The sequence below is a fragment of the Drosophila hydei genome, unplaced genomic scaffold (assembly GCF_003285905.1).
Source record: "Drosophila hydei strain 15085-1641.00,03,60 unplaced genomic scaffold, DhydRS2 tig00008119-arrow-pilon, whole genome shotgun sequence".
NCBI lineage: Eukaryota > Metazoa > Arthropoda > Insecta > Diptera > Drosophilidae > Drosophila > Drosophila hydei.
In genome coordinates this window covers 5,220,697-5,247,113 of record NW_022045830.1, presented here as the reverse complement: position 1 = coordinate 5,247,113, position 26,417 = coordinate 5,220,697, and the positions used below count along the sequence as shown (strand labels likewise).

The window sequence follows — 26,417 nt, the reverse complement described above, 5'->3', positions numbered from 1 at the left end:
TACTAATTTGACACTAAGTCCATAGTTATTCGTGCACATTTGGTGTGTCTGCCCTAAGCGTATTGCCTACAGCTATATAACGGCGCTTAGCTGTGCTCTTAATGAAGCGGCATAAAATGCCCATTATTAAATGGCGGCACAGTGGGCGTGCGACCCATCTGTTAACGGCTACTGGAATTCGTTTACTAAATGCAGTCAATTTGGATGGAATTATAATTAATTAAGCAATGTTGATAAATTGGCCAAGTTTGTTGCCTAAGTCTTTTGTTTTGGAATTATGTTTTAAGCTGAGAATTTGGTGTCATGTGCCAAGCTGAAACTGAAACTGATTTTCTGATACATTTTCCCAAGACAAGTTCGTTGCCTTTGCAGCCAGCTGCAATGCATGAGCTTTAACCAACTACTTAGCTGCTGTGGCAGCAGCAGTTGCATTACATATTATAACAGCTGGCTACGCTCAGCAGCGCTATGTGTGCTCGCTCTGCTCTTGCTCTCTGTCTCTCTCGCTTCGCTCCCTATGCCGTTTCGGCAGCTCTTGCGTGTAGTGCGCGCTGTGGCTGCTTTCAGTTTCGTTTTGAACTTCGGCGCGTTTGGCAGCAGCTGCGCCAGCAAATCACTTAGTAACTAAACAGCGTGAAAACAAGTAGAAATATTAATAGCAAGCACTTGGGTAGTATGTGCGTGAAGTTATAGACTCAATTACGTGATTTGCCTGTCGCCGTTGAGCTGTCGTTGCCTTCACGCTGTTGAGCAGCGTCGTAATCGTCTGCGTACACCTTGTCGTCAGCGCCGCGTGCCAAAGACAGCTGTTAAAGCTGTCAGAAGTAGCTAAGCAACAGCAGCAACAACAACAACAACAACAACGACAAGAGCGCAACGCCTTTTTCAAGTTACAAATTCGTTTCGAACATGAAGTTCGTTGCCTAAGTCTTTTGTTTCTATCTGCACAGTGCAAACGCGCGCGAATCTCATCATTAAAGCGAAACGGCAGTGTGTGTGTGTGTGCGTCTGTGTGACTGTGTATGGACTGAAGTAAACACGAGCAAAGCAGAGTCCAAAAAACCCGTTGTGCAACTATTTCTAGCAGCAAAGACAAAGAGCCGGCTCCTTCGAACATAACGTAGCGTCAGAGAGCCAGCGTAGCATCCATAATGGCGCCCAAGAAAGAGGCAACCTTGAGCCAACAGCAGCAGCAGCAACATCAACAGCAACAGCAGCTGCCAGCTATAGACTTCGAAAGGATAAAACGCCATTTCAGCTGGTCGGATCCGAGTGCCATGTGAGTCACATTTTGTTAATAGTTTATTTTATCTCGAGTGCCAACTTAATGGTCCACAAGTTACAAGCAAAAGCCACAAAACGGAACTCAATGCAAAACCAATTTAATTGCCGTGCGCGAAGCAACAGCAAAGCACACCGAAACAAATATAAAGAGCAGCATAAAGCGAACGACAAGCAGATGGAATCAACGCTCGTCTCTTACTTCCCATTGTTGTTGTTGTTGTTGTTGTTGTTGTTGTCTTGGCCCAGTCTTTTGTTTATCTCACGGGCAACAGGCAAGAGACACACATAGCGCAGAGCTACACAAAAAGCGGTTGACTTTGAGCACGTGCTTGAATAGAGAATCGAGATTCGAGAATCTTATGTCAATTTCTTGCCTTGTTGATTTCCAAAATGTTTCCGCTTTAATCAATTGCGGCGATGTTAATTGCCTTAAAGTAAACAGAATGCGACTTGAGTGACACAAAAAGGAGAATTACTTAAATAAAATGTAATTCAATTAACTTTAAAGCGAGTGAAAGCTTTCAAGCTAACATAAGATTCACTTGTTAATTATATGATATTATTATATTGGGCAGATAATATATTGAGTATGTGGACTCTGGCTCACTTCAGATTACTTAACCTTAAGCTCTTAGTGTCATAAAAGAAAGCTCGTTATAGCAAGTGGAGCAGTAAATCATTCTGCTGCCACAAAGGCGGCTTTTTGGATGTATTAAAGATTGCAATTTACTCTACGACCCAACATTAGATCTTAACTGATTTTTAACAACGCATTAAAAGATGATTATCTTTTATAAGTATGGCGCTGTCAACAAACTGGCTAAATATTCTTTTTATAATTTGCGTAAATCAATTTAATAAATTATAAATAATATATTTAATATTTTAATGGAGCTAGTAAAAAGTTAAGAAATACATATAAATTAAATATATTTAAAAAATGTTAAAAATATATCAAACAATTTTTTTAACTATTTTAGATTATTCATTATGTTAAAAAATTAAAAAAATTATTAGAAATATTTAAACAAATTTAAAATATATTGTTTTTTTTTTAACAAATTAAATAATTATTTTAAATATTAAATAAAGTGCAAAAATATATTATATGCTTTTTGTTGTTTTATGAAGCATATTAGATACATTTAGAGCGAAATTAAGTATAAATCAGCAATACGACTCACATCTAGAATTGCTTAAGTTTCCAGTGTAATTTTTTAAGAATAAAATTCTAAAAGATTCTTCTGGCTGCATGATGACTTGTCGAATCTTACTTATATCTTGTTTATTCCACATTTTCGTCTTTACTGTTTTTGTTGTATTATTTTAATTAGAAGAAACTTCGACTAATTTTGGATTAATTTGTATTTATTATGGCAATTAGTGAAATGCTTAAAATTGAGGAAAAGAACTTAATTATGACTATATATATTTTTGTGGCATTTAAACTTAAGCGACCTTGCAAGCTTATAATAAACTAAAAAATAAACAAATAAATAAAAAACAAATATTTTAACTTCAATTTGTTAAGTTTTACGCTTAAATGAAGCTTCTACACTTTTGCTGGAACAATAAAAAAAAAAAACAAATAAATTTTTATGGAACAAAACATTAAATTGCAGAAAAAAAGATGAAGCTATTTATATTTTGGCAGCAGATTGTAATTATTCAATCGAAATCAGTATTCCAACATCACTTCAGCTTGAAGTCAGATTAACAGAGCTCAAGAGACCGACTCCGAGCTCGATTGAAATGCAGCGTAAATGAAAAAAAAAACATTTAGATGTATTTGAGGCTTTCGGATGACATCAGAGCTGTTTCGCGCACAGCTTCGAAAGCCGATAATAGATACTGATGGGCAACGCTGACAGAGTCGACAGAGTCAATAAGGCATTAAGGCATAAGGCTTGCAGCTATTTTGCAAATTAACACCTTAATTATATTTATTTGCAGCTTTTAGTTCTAATTGAAAGCGGCTACTGCGGCGCTGAGGCAATGTCCTCGTGCATTGTGCAATTTGTTTCTTTTACTAAGCACGAGTGGGCCGTCTGCATAGCAATGCGAAAACAAAAAACACTTTAAATGAAAAACATCATAAAATATAAATTTGTACACGTCATGGTATTTAAGCTTCGTGTTTTAATTGCACTTAGGCTAAGCAACAAAAACTGACGGTGAAATTTGCAATTATATAAATACATGTTACAAGTGCGAGCATTTGTATGCTTACACACACAGCCACACACACACACACACACACACAGGCGTTTACAGGTATTTGGCAACACTTTAAGCGACTGTCTTAACGCACGACTTGAGCCACGAGCTGGGCTGAGCTTTAGTAGAACCCAGGGCCGACTTTTGGTTTCACTGACTGAACCTAAGTAATTGCAAATTTCAATAATTTCACTAGCTAAATAACAGCAAATGTTAACAACTATTATTAGCGTGAGCCGTGCGCCGCATCCGGCAGCCACCGAAAATGTGTGAAAAATCGCTTGACCATGATTTTAATGTGATTCCTCCTATTTTACTAACCGGGCATTAACTATGTAAATTGGGGCACTAACAAATTTCGCATTAATTTATGTTAGTTTTGCTGTTTACCTGTGACATAATATCTCGATATATTTAGGATAAACAACTGCAATAATTAGAGCCAGGCTTGCAACACTTTTATGAGCGCTTTATCGCTATCGGCTCGCTGCGTTGTTAACGGTTTTATTTGTTTTAGTTTTAGGCGGCACTCATTAGATGATTGTTAACAATTCACAACGTCATTTCCGCAACAAACCCGTTGAGTCGGCCGCTGCATTGGGAAATCATTTTGGCTTGTCCGATAAGTCGCGCTCGGCTATCGTGCGTCTGTCAACATGTCCCACAGACACAGCCACAGACATGGCGTGCTCTTAATTATTGAACTTATTCAACTTTAGCTTGTTGTTATTTTTCAGTTGCAGTTCACGCCCCCACAGCTGAAACTGTAGTTTTTTGCAAGCGCTTCAATGTCAATTCTAATTGCCAGACAATTAAAATGCCAATAACTTTATATGACTGGGCGTGAAATATGAGATTTGGTTGTTAATGATAATGCTAACTGCACAAGTTGCATATATATTTATATAATTATTAGACTTTATATGCAGGCACATCAATAGTTCAATTTCACATTTTTTATTAATTCAAATATGGCGCGCAATCAGCAATCAGCTTTGTGGCAACACATAGCAGTCAGCCTTAGAGCGAGTGCTTTTCTGTAGTTTGCGCTCGCAAAACAACAGATGGCGCCTAAGTCGGTTTTAAGCTTGACAAAGCTTTAAGCTTAGTAAAACTGAAGCTTGATTTTAATTTAACACATATTCATACAATCGTTAACATGTGTGAGTGTAAGCGCGTGTTTGGGTGAACGTCACTCGGGTCTAATGGGCTCCAAAGATCACGTCGACAAGCGATATTAAAGCAAATTACATTAATCTACTGACAACAACTAACTCAAAATAACATTAATAACAGCTTTGAAAACGGCCATTGCGCCTTTCCAACCAAAACATTTTAGAACATTTTTTACTGGTTCTGTGGAAACTAAAAGTGACCAATAATAATATGAAACCCTTGGGTCATTATGTGGTCGTTATTGCCTTTTAAGGCTATAGAAATGACTAGGAAATGGTGTTACTTAACTCAACGGCCATTGGCCAGGGAGCAGGGTATCTAACCCTCCAGCACACAGCTGTCGTAATTCCCCGTAATATGAGATTTATTTTGTGCTTTCGTTCAACCTTTGTGCATATTGAGGCTAAGCTTTGGTCTGTGTACTCGTATAATCTTCAACACTAACATATATGAACTCATTCACGTAGCATTTCAACAAATTTCTTACAACATTCTTTGCTGTCACGTTTTCGTTGTATGCAAAGGATGAAACACTTTGAGCAGAGAGAAAAAAATGCACTTGTTCTTACGACTCCAATCTATTAGACTCCAATAATATTAGCTTAAGACACTTTAAAACAAACCTAAACTGTATATATTCTATGTTTATACCTATGAAAACGTTGAGAGCTTTCGTTTTTTATAAAATGGGACCATTTGTTTCATTATTGATTCGTTGATTTCATTTTCTAAAGCTATTGCCTCACTTCTGCGTTTTCTCCTCTTCATAGACGATTTTTGCCAATACTTTCAGGGACTTTCACCGAGTGCAAGAAGCCCATGCATTGTCTTAGACCCTGCCCCACAATTTGGCGTCTTTTTGCGTTTATTTACTTGAGGCATTTTGGTCGGTACGCTAATTGGCTTAAATGTCTTTGGCTTAAAAAAGAAGACGCTTGCACAAGGCGCTCAATCAGCTTAAGTTTTTTTTTAGCTATGTCAAAAATTTGGATTCAAATGGCATGCATTGTGCGCCAAAGTTTTTCCTCGGCCAATTATAAAAGCCAATGCCCGAAATGCGGAGCGCATTGTGACTACGCTCCACTAGCTCCACATTTGTCTCTCTCGCTGTCGGCATCTTTTGCTCATTTGCCAGTCGAATTTTACAAAAGACCTTGACACATTTGGGGCGTGTGCGTCGGTGTGTGTGTGTGTGTCTGTCTGTATCTGTGTGCTTGAACCTTTGGCCCAGTCTCTGGCAAGTTTTGCCAACTTAAATTCAGATTTCAAATGGACCGAGCCAGAGATAAATAAATAAAAACAACACATTTGGCCACAAAAGGCGAACAAACTATTGCAATTTCCTTAGTGCGCGTGTGGCTTTAATACGACAGACGCGAAATTGCTATAAATTGTTGTCGCTAATGTCTGCTGCTCCTTTGCATTTGCAGCAGCAGCCAAACCCAAGCTTCAAGCTTCAAGCTTTAAGAATTGCATAATATTTGGCGACCAGCAACAGCTGCCACAACAGGCAAGAAATCACAGCAGCAACAACAACAGCAACTAGCACAACCGGACCAGACTTTTTTAGTGATGAGCGTTAAGTCGCGATTGAGCTTTTGTTTATGCATTGCAACTATGTTCCTTGCAAAGTTCATGTTTAATTCTTGCATTGTTTATGTCAAATACTTTAGCTTTGACTATGAGACGTTTTCAGTAGTGAAACTATATTAATTGATAAGTTCATGTTAACTTATAATGATATTTGGTTGATATAAAGAACAAATATATTGTTTATAATCATTTTATCATATATTCCTCGATTCACATTTGTTTAAGTTATCTAGTGAATTTTAGCTGGCAGCCACGCTTCATATTTGTAACTTTATGTTAGCCGTTGCCAAATTGTCAGTTAGATAAACTATCTGGTTAGTTTTAACTACTAGTTAACAAGTTAAATTTGCGTTTTCAGAGTTGATGACAATTTAATAAAGTGCCTGGTAAACTTTAACTGGCAGTTATGATGCAAAGCTGTAACTATCATGTCGTGTGTCGTCGCAGCCAATGGCAAGCTTTATGTCTACTTGAAGCTTTTCGGCCAACTGGTGGCAAATTCAATAAAAAACATGAAATGCGAACGCAAAAGGCATTAAAGAAGAAATAGGTGATTAGGACACAGCGAGAAAACGAGTTTCACAGCGAAAGGGAAAACTTATGGCAAATGAAATTGCGTTGAGCGCTTTATGTAGCCGACTTTAGATTGAAATTACTGCCTTAAATACAATTAATTTGCCGCTGTTGCCGCTGTTGCCGCTGCTGCCTCTGTTGCCGCAGTTGCAGTTGCACAGCTGCAAGATTGAGAGATTGAGGCTGCTTCCAGGTAGCCGTCTTCCTCGACGTAATTCTCTCTCTGCGACCTTGTGCTCGTTTTATGAGCAGCACTCGCAACGAAATGAAACTGAAATGAAATTGTTTACATGAATGAATGGGCATGGTCTTGGCCAGCGCGTCTCTCTGGCCATAAATGCGATGAAGTAAACAACAAAATAAAACAAAATTTAGATTTGAAGTGCTCGTAAAGCCAAATGCTGAAACAGTTGCAAGCGGCAAAGCCTGCGTCAAGTTGTTGTTAAATTGATGCCATGGGCAAAAACCAAAATATTGTCAACCAATTTCTTTAAAACTGCTTGCCATTTGTCTTCGTTGTAGCTGTTGCTGTTGCTGTTGTTGTTTTTGTTGTTTCTTCTTGTTGTGGTTTTTTTTCTTTTCATTTCTGTAAGTTGTTGCACTGTCCAGCAGCGAAGTCAACAAACTTGTTCAAGGCGCAGCCGCAGCCGTCGCCGCATGACTTGCCAGAAAAGCTCAAGAGGCAGACAAACAGACATGGAAAAACTCTAACTGAAACTGAAATTGAGACAGAGTTAGAAAATTGCAAGCTTTACGTGTTGCTCGATTAGCTAGAAATCGCTTGGCCGAATGAGCTGCTAAAATAACAACAAATTTTGTTGGTTTCCTATTTTTGTTAAAGCATTTTCAGATTTTCATGCTGTTGGCGTTGGCAGCATAACGCTCACCTGCAGCTCAGCTCTTAGCCAATTTAGTGTGGACTAGATTTGACTGCAAATATATTTGTTTCCTTATGTGTATACCCTGTAGCTGTTGCAGGTAGTTAAATGGGTAGTATGTATTTTGGCGAGTGCAGAGCCGATCTGGACATTGGTCTGACTATAATGATTCAAGATTTTAGGACAAATCCCATTTTGCCATATGCCACATTTTAATTTTTGAAATTAATTTTCTAATAGAGGCGTAGTTTACAGCATAGGGTATCTTTTATTTAAACTCTCCGCAAAAGTTCGCTTTAGATATATTTGTTAGCGTACATGCGTTTGGCTTATTGTAAGCAATAAAAAAAAAATAAAAATATAAAAATATTTTATGACAAAATTAAAATTGATATAAAAATATATTATGTTGCTTATGTGTTATTTGTTCGGTTCACGGAACATTTGGAAATGTAAAGACAGTTTTCCTTTGGGAAACATGCGCATAAGGAAACTATTTTGTATGACAACTGTAATTGAGGATATCTTGAAGAGAGTTTTATATAAATTGGTTTATAGTTATTAGGTGCTACTCCAAGCCACGCAATTCGGCTAATAGAGTAAGAGTATATTATTGCCATTATGGAAAAAATATATGCATTTTCGGGCTTACCATGTGGGAGCTTCGGTTTGATATAATAAATAAAGCAAAGCTTGCAACAGTCGCTTTATGTAAAAGGCAAAAGCAACGTTCCCAGTTCAACTATATGCCGCCTTGTTGAAGGTCTTTGAGAGCAGCTGGAACTGCACAAAATGAAACAATCTGAGTTGTGGCCCAATGCAAATTAGTTGTAGACTAAGTTATTGCTCAGTTAGATTATGGAAATTGGAGTAGGCCGCTCTGATTCATGCAGCTGCGTATTTCAAAATTTTTGAGCGATGAGGAATTGGGGCCAGGGAGGCAAGGTAGGCTGGGCAGAGCTGGAACTCAATTTGCAGGGCTCATTAGCACGCGGACAGTTTGAGAAAACGATGTCAAGTGCGTTGCCAACGACTTACGCAGCTTGTTTATTTATTGTGTGGGGATATTTTGTTGTGAATTACATTTATTTGACGGCAATTACTGGGCCAGCGCAACGAGGATGTTTACAGCAAATAACATCGTTTTATGCGCTATCACAACAGACGTTGCACGCGGCGTATGCGCAACGCATTTGTGTGAGTGTGCGTGCAGGAAGTTCAAGTGGAAGCTGAACAGGTTAAATATTGATGTAAGCAGCTAGATAAGCGTCGGCTCTAAAAAGCCTGCCAGGCATGACAGGCACTTTCCATATCAGGCAATCTGTATTTATTTTATATTAACGTGAAACCTTGCCTTTTAATTGCCGATTCAAAAGAAATCCATTTGTAAAAATGCTCATGTTTTTGTATGAGAGCCAATATTTTTGCACTGTTGCCTATTCGATGTGCTCTTGGATGACTAACAACAACAACAGCGACAACAACAAAAACAACAAAATATCAATTTCAATTTCATGCGCGATTTGTTACAACACTCACTTTGATGGCACATTTGACCAACAAACACCCACAGCGCTGGGCAGTTGGGCATTTTCAATGTCAGCGTTGCGTTATATAGTATGTGTGAATGATGCAGATGTGGGGCCCGTTGATGTAGCCATTAGATATGTAACGCATAACTGGTTGAAGCGATGGCTGCAGTTGATGGAAATTTTATTGCTCGCCAAATGGAATGAAATACTCAATTCAAAATATCGTGAAATATATGTAAATGTAAAGTGTTTCACTTAAAATAGAGACTTCATTTCAAGTTATGAATGAATTTAAATTGAAATGACATAACAAATTACAATAAATATATACTAAAATATAATATATACATATATCTATTTATATATGTAATCATAATATTATTTAAAATTATTGAACATTTCTGTTAATAAATAAATTATAGAAATTTAATTTATAAGTAAACTTCTTAAAATTATTTGTGTATTTCAGAAACTTTTTACATATCAATTTTTTAAGTTATCATTTTACTACTTTACTTTATATCTATATTTATAAATAAATTATAAAAATAAATTATAGAAATAAATTATAGAAATAAATTATAGAAATAAATAATAGAAATTTAATTATTTGTGAATTTCAGAAACTTTTTACATATCAATTTTTTAAGTCATAATTTTACTAATTTACTTCATATCTATATTTAACATAATATATGTATATATATTCCATTAGCTTTAATAGAGTATATAGTCTTCGTTTTTATCCATTTACGTTTTCTCGTTATTCGTCTTCTTCTGTGTCTCTTTAACATGGTTTCGAGTTGGAACGCCCTAACTGAGGCCCTCAAACTGTTAACATATGCCTGACATTGAAATTGTGCAATACAATTGATGTTGTTGCTTTGCCGTGGCTGTTAGTTGTTTTGTTATTGATTTTTGCGGTTTATCGATGCGACGTCTGCACACGCCCGTCCATCACACATCAATTCTCGAGTCGATTCTGTGCCGCTTTAATTATTACAATTAAAGCATTAAGTTTCGCCTTGACCACGCGCAAAAAGCCAAAACTCATTGACGTGTCTTTGACTGTGGCTGTGACTTCTTAATGCGCACGCATATTTGGCATTAAGAGCAATTTCAACAAATTATAACTTATAATTGCGATTCGGAATTGTTTTTAATGCTTTACTGGCTGGATCAGCTATGAATTCAAATATTATAAAATTTTTTATTGTTTGCGTATTTCCGGCTTCATGTTGGGCCAGGCACAGGCAGAACCTGGTTATTATTTCAACAAGTGATGCAATTGGCGGCGAGCGAGTGAATGGTGAGTGGTTTGGCTGTTGCAATTCTGGTTACTCACAAGAAGAAGAAGCCGCGCATTGTTTTATGCGCGGCGCGTAAAGCGTCGCCCTCAAGGTCGCCCACTTACATAAGCATGGCGCGACGTCAACGTCAACGTCACAACAACGACGTCGAAAAACCCAACTGCAGTGGCAGCAAGAAGCCCTTTTGTGCTATGCAGCACCAGCACCAGCAGCAGCACCAACTAAAGCCCGCACGCATGCTGAATGCTTTGAAGGTGAACGAGCTGATGTTGTTGCTACCGCGCACAGAAGCAACAAACGAAGCCAACAAACTTGTAAGCTCTCACCGAAAGACGCTCAAAAAAGCGCCAGACGAAACGTGCTCTTTCCACGAGTCTCAAAGCGAGGCGAAGCACAGCTGAGTTTGAGTATTTCTTTGAGTGCTTTTGCCGGCGCTGCTCGCACAGGTGCTTTGGCTTTCAGTTGTGCTTCTAGTAGCAGCGAGACAGCAACACACACGCACGTGCAAAAGTGCAGCAGCCTCTGCAAAACGCTCAGTTGGTTCGTTCGCGCGCTCTCTCTCTCTCTCTCTCTTACACACATACACGCTTATCTGTCTCACAGACAAAGTGTAAAGTGCAAAGCTGGCAGCGGCGTCGCAGTCGTAGAGCATCAGCGTAGCTCAGCTCTCAGCTTGGGTAACGACTTGAAGTCAGTCTTAGTCGCAGCTTTAACCGCAACACACGCGTCTGCGAACTCGCTCCCGATCTGCCATACGCCGCGAGTCTAGTGAGCGATAACGATAATAAAGTGCTGAAATTTTATTGATATCAGAAGCAACATATATTTGTGCGTACAGCTAGCTACTGAAGTTTGTGTCTTAAGTCTTCTGTTACACGAGAGCAATCAACCAATTAGTGAATTAAAACTACAACAACAAAAGGAGAAGATCAACACGCGCACGCTTAGCAACAGCTTGTACAAACATATTTGCACTATTGACGACACTTATCGACTCACCTACACAGTCACACAGAAATACACACTTACACACATACATATACACGTACACGTACATCGCAGCGGACAGGAAACGTCTTAAGAACGCGAGCTGTAAGTGTGAATTTACTAAATCAACAATTGCGAGCTTTTCGATTTGGAGTTTGACGAGTTTGGCACCTCAAGTGCTACATGTTGCAGGAAATCGTTGCGCAAACATCATTAGTTCAGCTCAGCTCAGGCATAACAGCAACAACAAAAAGTATATTTCAAATATCAGAATAATAATAAGAATATTAATAATACCATAAATATTCTTTGTAATACAAATGGCCGCCGCTTTGTTGTCTCTTCGAGTCGACAATTACTTTGTGCTGCTCTGTCAGACCCTCCATCATTGTCCACATCATCAGAAAACAAAAAGCAAATAACAAGAAAACAGAGACTCAGCAACGTGACTACAGGCCCCGCCACGCCCCCTGTTCAAGCTTTTGCTATGGCTATGGCTGCGGCTACTGTTTACTTAAAATGTGCAAACGCTCGTCAGCCCCAAGCGCTGCGCATACAAATGGACAGCTTTGCGCCTTGTATCCAATCCCGAAACGCCATTAGAATATTTGCAATCATATCCGAATACGAGGCACGGCTTAGGATCGGCACTCACATTTGCTACATATGGATCTTTAATGGATTATCGTTTGAGAAATGTGTTCATAAATTGAAAGCTTTATATGTGCTTTTATTTGACTCTCGATCTATTCAATTGAACCAAGATGGGCGATATAAATATTTCAGATTACAAATATGGAGTCTAATAGTTTTTTGATGATTTCTATAGAATATTAATAAAGATTTTATTTTGAATATTTTCTAATTAGAAATCGAGCGATCACAACTTGGATCACAACTTGGATATGAAAGTTGAAAACATAAGATTTTGATAGAGTATTATTACTGTAATAGAATTATAAATAATTGTTATCTGATCTTCCAGATTAAAATAATTTTTTAAAATCCATTTTCCTTCAACAAAAATATTAATATTTGTAAGACTTAAGTTTATTTTTATAGAAAGCAGCAATATTATGAGATTATTTATTTTTAGATATCAAAAGGTAGAAATATTTAAATAACTAAGGCTTTAGCTGAGCTCAATTTGTAGACAATTGCCGTAAAGCTGCATAACTAGAGATTTTTACATAAAGCTGTATGCGAGCTGTTATTGAGATTGAATTCATGTCATTAGTCTGGCATATCATTAAGTAATATAATCCGATATTTAAAAGCATGTAAGGAAAGTTCAAAGTTTGATTTTGCTCAATGATGACATTTTGCTGATTAAGTCCGTCAGATGTAAATGTCTTTGGGTAATATTAGTTACTCTAATTGCACATAGTTGTTTATTTGACTAATGATATAGTGATTAAATGTAATCATTATCAACCGATCAATGCATTGCCCAACACTGGCTGGGAATCAGAAGCCGGGCTCAGTGCTGAGCCGCGTTTCCAGGTCGTTTCTAATTGGCTATAATTAACAACTATGGCGACGATGACTGCACTGGGCAAGAGGTCAGCAGCAATTTGCGCGAGCGAACGGGGAGGCCCGCAATGCCAGCCTTAAAGATACGCTCCGTAAGCCCGTCTATAAGTCTCGTTGACGTGCATTTCTGCTGTTGTTGCTAACAATTTCGCGTGCAAAGTTCAGTGCAAATGGGTGTTACGACTTTTTCGCAGTTTCAGTGCAAATGACATATATACATATAGTTATATACTATTTGTGAAATATATAGTTGCAGCCAGATCAAGCAAGTAGGCAACAGTAATCGCGTTAATCTGACTGTATGTTGCCTCTTGAAATAAACATTTATCTGCAGTCATTGTCGCATTTTGTATGCACCCAACGACCTTCGTCGAGGGAGGCCCTGAAAATTTGTTGTCAAGGTCTTCTTGCCACATTCGATGCTCTGTGCATTTCCGAACTGTGCAGCGCTGAAAAGCTTAAACTTGAACTGGTATTTTCAGTTTTGGGTTTTTTTCGTCTCTTTGGTTGTCTTTGTTGCCTTCTTCTTTTGTTCACTTCTTTTTCTTTTACTCTGCTTTGCTCTGTGTTTATCACGCGCGGCAGAGTTCAAGGAGCCTTCAGAAAACTAGTAAAATGCATATTATATCTGAATCTAGATGAGATTTTTTAGCTTATTATTAAAACCAAGGCAATTACCGTGCTTATATGAAAAAAAGGTGTTATGCAAAGCATATAGTTCTAGTTAGTTCGATTAAGCATTTAAACCAATTAAGTCGGCCGACCCGCTGTATTTAGAGACATATTACAAATCTGCTAAGATAGAAAATGCATATCTAATGAGGCTTTCATAATTTAGCTGAATTCCAGATTCTATCTGTGCCATTTAATTACAGCCGCTAATGGCTCAATTAAAAACACTTTGTCGCTGACATTAAGGCAGATAATGTGAAAGGCTATAATGGAAAGGCTCTAATGAGGCAGCCACCCTGACAGCGCTGTGCTAACAAAATATTGTTTGCCTTATAATTATTATTCGAAATGTTACTGAACTGTGAACTTTAGGCTTAACAAATCAATCAATAATGCGAAAAGCTTCAAAGAGTTGAAAAGTTTTTAGTTAACAAAGTATTTAATTGTAACCTTCGCGCACAAATCAAAGTCGACGTGGCACAGTTGCTTTAGTTCTCGCGCACTTTCTGTCAAATAACTTTTCCTTTCTTACAATGTTTATGTAACAGCAAATTATTGTCTTTTATTATTAAGTAAATTATTTATTAATGGTGGCAATTATACATTCTCTTGCAATGTACCAACTATTGTGGCTGGCTTGACGCTTGCCAGAGAACTGCTTTCGGCCTGACTTGAAGTCGCCTGAAGTATAGTTTTTAGTTAATGTAGGTGGTTAGATTGCCAAATTATTGGCCGAAAGATTAGCTATGGATGGCAATAAGCGCTAGTTGTTGCGGGTGTGCTATAAACATATCATATAGGCTGGCCGCACCACCAGTTGCCACAACAACAATAATGACAACTAAAACTAAAGTTAGCCACGAGTAAATTAAGCTTAACTGGTTTGCTAGTTGCAGCAACAAGTTGTTGCCGTTGCCGAAGAAGTTGCAGCCGTTGCAGACACAAAACTGTGTCGCACACAGCTGCACACACACTGACGCACACACACACATAAACAGCTCAATACGTGGCTGAAATTATGTCATCGGAAAAACAAGCAAAGTGGAAAATGAAAACGCCATGGGAAAACACATACGAGTCCAACAGAGAGCGAAAGTCTTGCCAACTGTTCAGCTGTTCAGTTGCTTTTGGCCACAGCAGTTCTAAGCCCATATCCATAGGCAACGCGTTGCCCAGCCCTAAAGGCTACTTAATGGCTGTCACATGCCGCGTTAATTTACATTTTATTTATTTATTTTTTTTTTTTTTCATTTTTAATGTCACGCACGCCAAGATACGGCACTTAAATTATAAAACCGTTCGTCCATTCGAATTATTTGGGCAGCAAACGAATTCATAAACATCCATTTAGGATTTTCCGGTACGCACTCAGATCGTTCGCAGTTTCGCAATTGCCTCATTGAAATCTAAAATGTGAATTGAAAAATGAAAACTATGCAAATTATATAGAGACATATATAATTGTCTTTATTGGCCATTTAAACACAGACAACTGCTCCCGCCTGATGCATATTTCTCAATATTTGGCAAGCACATTTATATACCCTAATAATAATAATTGGCACTTTATGGGTTTTACTTACTTTGGACATTTTTTAAATATTCCATTTTTCAAGACATAGTAAGAAAAAAATGCTGAATCTCAACTTGAAATAAATATAATAAGAAACTGAAAATAATAAAAAAAAATATAACCAAAACTCAAACAAATTTAGTGCTTTGAAGTGTATTCATTCTTCGGCAAATTGAACATAAACTTTTGGTTTTTGTTTCTTACTCGCTTAAAAGTATTTCTTTAGTTACAACCAGTTATGCCTAACTGTGTGTGTGTGACCAGTTGATATGACCAAAATGCTCATTGTTGTGGTTTGTTTATTTGTGCCGCAGATTCATTGAACCCCATTGGAAGCACTCGATGCTGTTGTTGTTGGCTACTTAGATAAATGCGACATGCGTCATGCGCCAAAGTGCAGCAGACGCTGTTGAAATTCTGTAGTTCGTTATTAAATATTATTTTAGAATTTGGTGATGCATATCAAAAAATTTCCGTTGCATTTGCATGTCAACTTGCACTTTGTTTAGCAACAACAGCAACAGAAGCTCTTGAGACAAAGTCGTATCTAAGAAACAGTTAGTGTGACTGTGTTGAGTGACAACTGTGTAAAGTAAATCACAGTTGCAATCATCATTAAGCCATGTCCCCAAAAAGGCGATACTGTCGCCTTTTGGACTTCGGCTTGATATACATTTCAATTGATTGCTTCTATATACTAAGCTATCACACTGCAAATGAACTTCGGTGTTATAGTCATGTTTCAATTCTGTAGCATGACTTGCATTAACGGGACCAGAAGTTAACAGAAGCTCAACCACAGAGCTGTTTTGTTTGTATAATAATTGTGAATGGCAGAAGAGATCAAACTTGATATACGCTTCTCCGTAATCTAAACTCATTTTAATGGGTTGTCTAGATATTCTCATTTTCTTCCAATTTAGTTAAGACTGTGATTCATTAGCAATTAACATTTACAGTTGAGTGCCTAAACCGGTTGCACTTACTGTATATTTAGCGAGGGTCTATGCATTATCGGTAGCAAGCAGTCAGAGTCCCTTAGTCTTCAGTTGGTGTTGATGTGATGTAAAGCAACAAACTATGCCATGAAAGCTCGTCAATCTTCAGATGCAGCAACAATTTATGTTTGTCTCTCTCTATATATATAAAATTATTTATGTACATTTCAGCAATGTGGGCATAAAACGCTAAACTCCACTTGAACATTGCAAAAGGTTCGGCGCAACGCACAGTTACGAATTACGTTTTCAAAATTGTTTGAAATATTTTTGTGGGTAAAAGGCAGTGTAACTAGCATTTAAATAGCTAAACAAAATAAAGCCAAATAAAAGCTAAAGATATTCAAAGCAAACAAACACCCACCAAAGGCGGCCCAACAACAAAGCACAACAAAATGCTGATATCAACGTAAGTAAAAGTGTTAAATAAACAACTACAACAACAAGAAACAACAACAATTGTTAATTGCAATCAAAATGTGAAGTCCACAAAATAAAACAAAAGCAACAAAATTGAATTTTTGACCCACTGATGTTGACCCAGTTGAAGTCGAGCTTTTTTTTCTTTATTTTTTGTTTTTGATACAAAAACCCGATTGTGGGCTTCCTTTGCGTCAAGTCAATCAGTCAGTCATTCACTCAGCCGGTCAGCCAGTCAGCCAGTCATTCAGTCAGCTAGTCTTCCTGCTGTTGCTTTTGCACTTTGTCGCCCCATAAATATTGCATAATCTGTGCAGCTTTGGTGAGATCTGTAAGATCTCTCTCACCTATAGCTTGAGATTTGACTTTTCCTACGCTTCGCCCTTCGCGCAGTCACATTTTGCGCATGTATATATATAAATATATATATAAGTGTGTGTGCTTGTTTCTCTCTTTTGCATATTTGCGAGCTGCGTCAAGCGAAAAGTCCGACCGCATTTTTACGCAGGGCGAACAAGTTTGTAATTGTGTCAAATACTCATACTCGATGGTACATTGCATAATGCTGCCATATCAATGGCCCATTTGTCAGCATCTTCAGACGATTTCACATGATCTCTACAAGTATTCATATATTGTACGATTGTTCATGGGACCGATTTCCGTTGAAATATGAATAATTATGAGTAGAACTCGATAATTTATATACCACACGCTAAAAAAATGAATTACAAATCGTTAAACGAATATGGGGATTGCAGATAATCTGCCAGCGAGTGATTTATCTGGCATTGGAATATCTTGGAATTTATTTCAAGTTTCTTCTTGCGGTTCCTGCTTTTATTATTTGTCTTTAAATTTGCATATTTGAATGGGAATACCAGAATTATCTTCTTGTTATCATGGAATTTGCGAGACGTGCGCAGGCTAAGAATATATATACACTCTATACATACATTCCTTGAGGATTGAGTATATCAATTCATATTCCCATCATGTCGCACATTCAACCGTGACGAACGCCCAGCGCTGAGAGAGCGAGACAGGCAGAGAGAGAGAGAGAGAGAGAGAGATAGCGGCATCTTAAGTGCGTCTGGACTTGTTTACATTGCGTGCTTAGCATTAACTTGATTGCATATGATTAGATAGCTCAATCACCAATCATTCTCAAGCGGCTGCTGTTTGTCATTGCATAGGAGCTGCCGTTGCCCAGCTCAGCTTATGTAAGTGCATTATGGCTGATTGTCAAAATAAACAAAACAAAATAATTAACTCGCCTGCCACAAAACATTTCCTGGCTGCTGACTTAGCGCTCTGACTCCCTGGAACTTACAGAGAGAAAAAAGCTAACTTGACCAGCAGATGACACAGGCAAATGGTCTAGCAGATGAGCTCATAGATGGAGTAGGTGTTTGGACCTTTTGACCACATTATAATTACGAACTGTCAATTCGAGTGTTTCTCAACTGCTTACACTGCATTTGCCACGGTGTTTACAGTATTTATCTGAGACAGCTAACACAAAGATTTTATGAGGGTTTTGTACTTTTTAGTTGGCTATAAGCTTTTTTTAAAATAACAGCTCTAGACTTTGCCCAGTTAATTAAAATTTGTTATTTTTGGGTATTACAGGAAATAGATAGCCACATTACCAGTTGAACAAATATTTAGCTGATTACCTAAGCTTGTGACATTTCTCACGGTGGATTTTGAAATTTCATTTTGTCACCTTAAATAGAGTTAAACAAATGCATATAGCTTATATATATATATATGTGTGTGCCTGCGTGTGTGTGTGTGTGAACCTAAATGGCGCTCTAATAGCTAATTAAATTATCAATAAGCATGCACAAATACCAACAACAAACAAACAAAGCGCTCAAATTTCCAGCCATAAATGTCAAGCGCACCCAAAAATAAAAAAACTTAAGACGTTGGCCTGTTGTTATTATAAAAAACTACTTGGCCTGACCTTGCCCATTGTTGACTGTACACGCACGCACACACACACTTGCACACATGCACATACCACACGTACGAAGTCACACAGAAATTTACGCAATTTACGCACACACAAATGTTGTTGGCTCTGACTAACTCAATATAATAGACAACACACAATACGCAAATCGAAAGACTCAAGCAACGAACTTGAAATACATTTCGTCAGCATTTGGACTTGCTCGTTAGTCTTCGTTGTTGCTGTTGTTGCAGCATGACATTTCTGAAATGCGTTTCATTTACAGAATTAATTTGGCTAAAGCCTAAGGTGTTGCCCGGCCAGTCGCAGTATGCAAATATTTTTTATCGCTGAGCTAGGCGTTTGAGGATGTTTGTTTGGCACTCACCTCAAAACGTTGGGCAATTCTCAGGCCCACTTAGTCTCGAGCGGAGATGGCAGCTTAAACAAAATGCTAACATTAGCGTGCTGATTGGCTGCTTATAAATATTTATAAACAGCGCAATCGATTAGCAAAACGCCAGCAACAATCTTTTATCGAGCTGGCGGCGTTCAATCAATGACCTTGAACTAATTTCCGATCGAAATTTGTTTGCTTTAAATACATTTATTATTATTAATGTTGGCTTCATTTTTCTCTCACTATGACTTGCGTTTTATAAATGACTTCAAAATGCCCGAAAGCAGTCTGAAAAGGTTAAAAAGGTGTAAATTATATGAAGAGCACGTTAGTATGTGTTTGCTCGAAAGTGTTTGCCAGCCAATTAGTCGCTCTCTTTGCCAAAGAAAATCATTATGGCCCACGGTGCAGCTAACCTTGACCCAAATGAAGCACTCTCTGCCACTAATAAATAGTCTGAGTGCAGTTTAAGGCATGCGCCGGCTAACTCAATTAGGCAGTCGGTGGCGTATTTGCATTGCAATTGCACAATAAACGCGTCAAATGAAAATGCAAATACAAACGGCAACAACAGCAACAAATTCGAATGCATTTTGCATAAGTATAGATACAGGCATTTGCTTAACGGCTGACCAACTGTTGCCGCTGCCGTTGGGCAATCAAGCAGACATAGCCAGACCCAAACAGGCCAGCTCTGGCCACTCGGAGGCATTCACTTGCACACCAAACTGTGTTGGCAAAAAAAATACAGAAAAAAACAACAAAAGTTGAGTAAGACGCTTCTCTGCATAGTCTAGTGTATGTGTGCATGTGTTTATGTGTATCTGTATATGTGTGTGTGTGACTACCAAATGGCTTGGTCAATTTATGTATTGAAAAGAAAAGTGTTGCCAAGCAGCTTTGTTGTTGCTCACATAAGTCGTTTGCGTTATGTTTTTTTTTGCAATTCGATGCTGACATAGTTATTGTACCCTGTAAACCAACGATCTGTCAAAAGTCTATGCATGGTCCACTTAGAGGTGATTTGCTTATATGTATTTAATATATAAGCCATAATTTAAATGCAATCTATAGTTGCAGCAATACAGGGTATCGATTGGTCTATCATTTCTCAACTGATTGTAGCATACTTACTGGTTATGTGTATTAATGACTGCCAGCTGGCTGCATTGGGGAGTGGGTCAACAGGAAATGGTGAACGTTGTGCACGATTCTAAAACGAATGACTTAGGCAACAAACTTGATGCCACTTTTATTTTCTTTTTTTATGACGTATCTGAGATTTAGTTACTTAGTTTATAAGCAATGTCACAGTCTCCACTATTAACATACTTGTTTTGTCTTTCTATTTTATTTATAGCGTCTCCACAGACTCCGTGATGACGGCCACAAACAATGATGGCGGCACACAACCGAATCCGGTGACCGTTTGGGGTGCGCCCGCGACGGGGCCAAGGAGTACACAGGCGGCGGTGTCAGTGCGACACGCCTTTAAGGCCTACGGCAAGAAGAAGAATGCTAATCAAGTGTTGAACAATTTGAATATGACGGTGCCCAAGGGCACAATGTAAGTACATACACCTACACGCTATATGCAAAATGAATATGTATACATATATTGACAAACGAATCTTTGAGATTGACAATAAAAGTGAAATGTTGACAGCTTCCATTAGCAGGCCATACGAATTAGAAACGGCGAAAGTAATTCACACATATCACTTAACGCGACATCAAATTTGTGGCATCAACATCACGCTGTGATACTTACTATTTATGGTATACACATATCTATATATATGTGTGTATATATCTATATATATATATATATATATATATGTATATATATATATATATATGTTTATATATAGGTATATAGAACTGCATTCAATGTTAGGTTGGCTTTGAATGTAAATTTCCTTGTGCCTGCTATACGATTACACAATTAACGCGCATTTTCCGTGTGGCCTAATCAAAGGTCAACTAAATGCTCGCCAACTTTAATAGCCGTCATTAACTATGCTTCTAATGTGTATGTGTGTGTGTGTGCGCGTAGTTTGATCTGAATACAAGCGTAACTAGTTTCGAGCGTCTTGCAATCGCAGCAACATTTTTGCATTGTAATGTGATGCTGAGGCAAGCTAAACGTGTTTACAGCGTACGCTTTTTATGGCGTAGGATTGCCAGAGCTCTTCAGAAACGTTAATATTGACAAGAATCAGTACTAATTAAATAGTTAACTGCTTGAGTATGGTCTAGAGGCTGAAAGCTCAAATTGGCCTATCATATAAATTTATAATATTTCTTGAATATATTTCTTTAAAATGCAGTTTCAGTTTTATACAAATGTCGAGCAGTTCTAGTTGTGATTCAGTTATTTGTTGGCACTTGGTTTGCCTTAGGGTTTCCTTGGTAGCCCTGAAAGATATCAACAACTTAATTATTCTAATAATAATTCAACTAAAACAAGACTTGCGGCTGCACGAAATTGGCAACGAAACTATAAATATGCCAAAATAAATCAAACTACTTGTTGCTATCTCTCTCTTTTTCTATATTTATTACTCGCTCGCGATTTTGGCCAGTCGCTTGAGTTTTTTTAGCGGCCATAAAATCAAATCGCGAATTATTTTTATGATATTCGGCTTTGGCATTGGCATGACTGTTAAGCAGACATTCTTATACGAGCAGCAGTAACTGATTGCGCAAGTCGAACATTAATAGAAAAAAATAAACAAACACACATACGCACACACTCATTAATAAGTTTCCAAACTACGTTTAATTCTGTGCTTGACCCAGAATCAAGTGCCAGACAAATGTTATGTATCTCTTATGTTAACATAAGGTAGAGCGGTCCAACAACCGTTAAGCTTGATCAAGTTCGGCTTGACCTAGGTCAGGCTGGCAGTCAATGAACCTCAGAGCTCAAGTCAGCTTTATGTATTTTAGTTTTTTTCTTTTCTTGTTTTTGGGTCGTGTCAAAGTCGCTGCGTTAATTAATAGCTGCGACGCCGACATTTTCATGAACGAAATGGATAAAAAAAACACGGCCGATTCGTTAAATACTGCAGCGTGTTAATCATAATAATAAATCCAATAACAAACCGAAACGTGCGACCTACGTGTTCCAAAATATTGTCAAAGGCCGAAAGCTGCAAGACCCAAAACCAAATACCAGATGATAGACAACAGAGACCGGGGTCTCCATAACGAAGCGATAACAATAATAATAATAATAATTGTATTGTTGTTGCTGCTGCTACATGATGATTGTGGGTCTGGCAAAGAAGGTGGAGTCGTGTTGCGGCATTTGTTAGTCGACTGCGAAAAACATGTCTCCGATTTCAAGGTGAACATTTCGAAATAATTCAACTTGAACTGCTGAAATTAACATTGACATCGCCGTTGACACGGCACGAATAGCATCACACACACACGTTGCTTTACTATGGCAATGTGCTCGTCAGCACTTATTTCTCGATTTATCTAATTTTTGCGCTGAACGCGCACAAAACCCATTTTGCTAGCGGCTAAAAAAGCGTGCGCAGCTTGGTCAGTTGCTAAAAAATAACAGAAACAGAAATAAAAACAAAATAAATATGTAAATTCTGTAGGCAAGCACTTGTACTTATGTTAAGTTGATTCAAAGCGCTGTTAGTGGGCGTGGCAGCCTGATTTTTATATTATTTTTAATGTCTTGCAATATCTGTAGATCTTGCAAATTTCAATCGAATTATGACCTGTCTTGAAAAAGCTATAGACGTTATAATTACATCTGAAAAAAAGTATCTTTAAAGTGTATTTTTCCTTTGCGTCATACCTCGACCATTAGTTTTGTACTTATACTAGTTTTTATACGCATATGACTCATATGTGCTACTTAAGCCATCACGTCAAAGGCTGACTCATTAATTTACAGTTATATATATATACGCTGACAAAAAAAACCCCTTTTACTAATACATCCGCTACACCAAGTTTCTCAACTCTCAATATATATATCTTTTTTGCACTCTCAGCTATGGTCTGTTGGGCGCCTCTGGCTGTGGCAAGACCACTCTGCTCTCCTGCATTGTGGGTCGTCGCGGCATCGACTCCGGCGAGATCTTTGTGCTAGGCGGCAAGCCTGGCACACGCGGCTCTGGAGTGCCCGGCAAGCGGGTGGGCTATATGCCGCAAGAGATTGCACTCTATGGCGAGTTCTCCATACAGGAGACCATGATGTACTTCGGCTGGATCTTTGGCATGGAGACCAAGGAAATATTGGAGCGCCTGCAGTTTTTGCTCAACTTTCTGGATCTGCCCTCGGAGAAGCGCCTGGTGAAGAATCTGAGTGGTGGCCAACAGCGACGCGTCAGCTTTGCTGTGGCACTCATGCACGATCCAGAGCTGCTGATTCTGGACGAACCAACGGTGGGTGTCGATCCACTGCTGCGCCAGAGCATCTGGAATCATTTGGTGCACATCACGAAGGCGGGCCAAAAGACGGTGATCATAACTACACATTATATCGAGGAGGCACGACAGGCGCATACAGTAAGAAGAGCTCGAAGAGTTGGTCCGAGATAGAGTTTGATGTGATTCCCATTTTTAGATTGGTCTGATGAGATCTGGCCACTTGTTGGCTGAGGAATCGCCCAGTGTACTGCTGACCATGTACAAGTGCATCAGCCTAGAGGAGGTGTTCCTGAAACTGTCTCGCATCCAGAGTCAGAAGGGTGATGTTAGCCATGTGAACTTCAGGTGAGTCTTGATACTGACATCTGCATGCTGCACGCAGTCAAACTGTAACTGATACCCTTAATGGTCACTCATCTAATCGTTGTCTCTCTTAATTTCCATTCGTCCCGACACTCGCATGCTTGCAATCTGTGTACCCATCTCTGTGTGTCTCTCTCTCCTGTCACTATCTCGCTCTGTGTGTGTGTGTGTTTGTGTTGGTATCGATGACAGTAACAACATCTCGTTGCATGCCATGGCGTTTGGCAGCAAAATGGACAAGCCCAGCTCCAGTCAAGAGGGCGGCGTTGTGGGCCTGAATTTCCACCAGAGCAAGGAGGTGCTCATTAACGATAGCAATGGCTCCATTTATACGGTTTGTTCTAGACATTAATGAATGCTTTCAAAAGAAACTTCTAACGAATCTTAACCACAACAGCTTAACCAGGAACCCTATAGTCCACCGCCTTCGAAGCGACAGAACAACCCCAATGACGAAGAGAGCTGCCAAGATTGCTTTGCAGATCTCTGTAAAATTACCTCCAAGGGCAAGATACGCGCTCTGCTGACCAAGAATATGCTTCGCATGTGGCGCAATGTGGGCGTCATGCTGTTCATCTTTGCTCTGCCCGTAATGCAGGTCATACTCTTCTGTCTGGCCATTGGACGTGATCCGCAGGGCCTTAACTTGGCCATTGTCAACAGCGAAATGAACAACACGGTGGGTGCTAAGTCACTAAGTCAATCTGACAGTTTATCAAACAACTATTCAATTATTTAATTAATCAGTTAGTCAACATTCTAGTCACAAAGGCTGATTAATCAGAATGAAATAATGCTAAGTAATGCTTCGACACACTTTAATGTCTCTCTAATGCTCTTTGCAGGATACCTGCTTCTGGGAGGAGGGCTGCCACTTTGCTAATCTGGGCTGTCGCTACTTAAATCATCTGAACACGAGCGTAGTTAAAACGTATTATACGGACATAGAGGACGCCAAGGCGGCGGTGAGACGCGGCGACGCCTGGGGTGCTCTCTACATAACTGAGAACTTTACGGATGCGTTCACAGCGCGCGCTGCATTGGGCCGCGACTCAGACGACGAGACCATAGAGCAGTCCGAGGTGAAGGTGTGGCTGGATATGTCCAATCAGCAAATCGGCATCATGCTCAATCGCGACATACAGCTGGCTTATCGTGACTTTGCCATGGGCCTGCTCGGCCAGTGCGGAAACAATCCGAAGCTGGGCGATGTGCCCATACAGTTCAGGGATCCCATCTATGGCACAATGAATCCATCCTTTACCGACTTCGTGGCACCTGGCGTCATATTGACGTGAGTGCCAATTAGCATGCTCGCTTAATCAGTTACCGATATTAATTATATGCCATGCCATTATATTTATAGCATTGTTTTCTTCTTGGCTGTGGCTCTGACGTCATCAGCTCTGATCATCGAACGCACTGAGGTGGGCTAAGCAAACGACAGCGAAATGCCAACCTGATTTGCATTACTAATCCATTCCTTTTCTTAGGGCCTGTTGGATCGCTCTTGGGTTGCCGGCGTCTCACCCGCCGAGATTCTCTTTTCGCATGTGATTACCCAGTTTGTTGTCATGTGCGGCCAGACTGCTCTGGTGCTCATCTTCATGCTGGTCGTCTTCGGCGTGACCAACAATGGTGAACTGTTCTGGGTGATTGTGCTTACCCTGTTGCAGGGCATGTGCGGCATGTGCTTTGGTTTCCTCATCTCTTCCATCTGTGAGCTGGAACGTAATGCCATACAGTTGGCGCTGGGTTCCTTCTATCCCACGCTGCTGCTTTCCGGTGTCATTTGGCCCATTGAGGGCATGCCTGTGGTGCTAAGGTATGATAAATCTGCAACAATCAATCTGCAATCAACCTTTAACTCTGCTCTGCTTTCCTAACTCTCGTAGATACATCTCTCTATGCCTGCCGCTGACGATGGCCACTTCCTCGCTGCGCTCCATTTTGACTCGCGGTTGGGCGATATTCGAGGCGGACGTGTACGTTGGCTATCTGAGCACGTTGTCCTGGATTTTGGGATTCCTGGTGCTGACGCTACTGGTGCTGCGCTCCAAGCGCAACTAGAGTGGGGCTTAAGTTTTAGAGAACTAATTTTTAATATGTCAAACTGATTTAGTTTGCGTTTAGCCTAGGCCGCTTGTAGTAGTCATCCCTCTCCCAATTACCTTCTACCAATCCAAGTTACAGCTGTAGCTGTTAGGAATCCTAAGGTCCTACCTAGTTTGCCTTTAGCTGTTTGCTCTTTACTATCTCTATTACTCTTTCAATTGCCTAAATGTCATAAATTATTTAAGCACACATGCAACTCTTCTTCTTCTTTTCTTCTTCTGTTTTGCAAACTTCCCTTAATTTAAGTTGTGCACATTTTACATAATTTAATTCGTAAGGTTTAGAGGTACATAAATAAATTGTTGTAAATATTTAAAGCTTGCAACGCTATCACAAGGCAAATCATCGTAGCTAGTGACGCCATGGAGCGTCGAATATTTTTCGCAAACCCCTTTCAGCAACATTAAAAAAAGACAAAACACAAAAAAAAAA

The 26,417-nt window shown here is 39.1% G+C and overlaps 1 protein-coding gene across 5 annotated transcripts; it reads left to right on the top strand.

The window, feature by feature from the left end:
* The first annotated feature begins 602 nt into the window (after nt 1-602).
* On the top strand, nt 603-26,417 carry LOC111596150 (ABC transporter G family member 23). 5 transcript variants are annotated; one of them, XM_030224776.1, is made up of 11 exons: nt 11,185-11,655; nt 16,498-16,735; nt 20,467-20,673; nt 23,129-23,645; nt 23,704-23,852; nt 24,063-24,204; nt 24,268-24,549; nt 24,716-25,164; nt 25,237-25,297; nt 25,364-25,695; nt 25,766-26,417. In XM_030224776.1, the coding sequence occupies exons 2-11, from the start codon at nt 16,722-16,724 to the stop codon at nt 25,938-25,940; spliced, it is 2,328 nt and encodes a 775-aa protein (XP_030080636.1). In that variant the 5' UTR covers nt 11,185-11,655; nt 16,498-16,721; the 3' UTR covers nt 25,941-26,417. The 5 variants fall into 5 exon arrangements, with proteins under 5 accessions (XP_030080634.1, XP_030080635.1, XP_030080637.1 ...); XM_030224778.1 differs by having other exon boundaries at nt 11,186-11,655; nt 24,099-24,204; XM_030224774.1 differs by lacking the exons at nt 11,185-11,655; nt 16,498-16,735 and adding an exon at nt 603-1,279.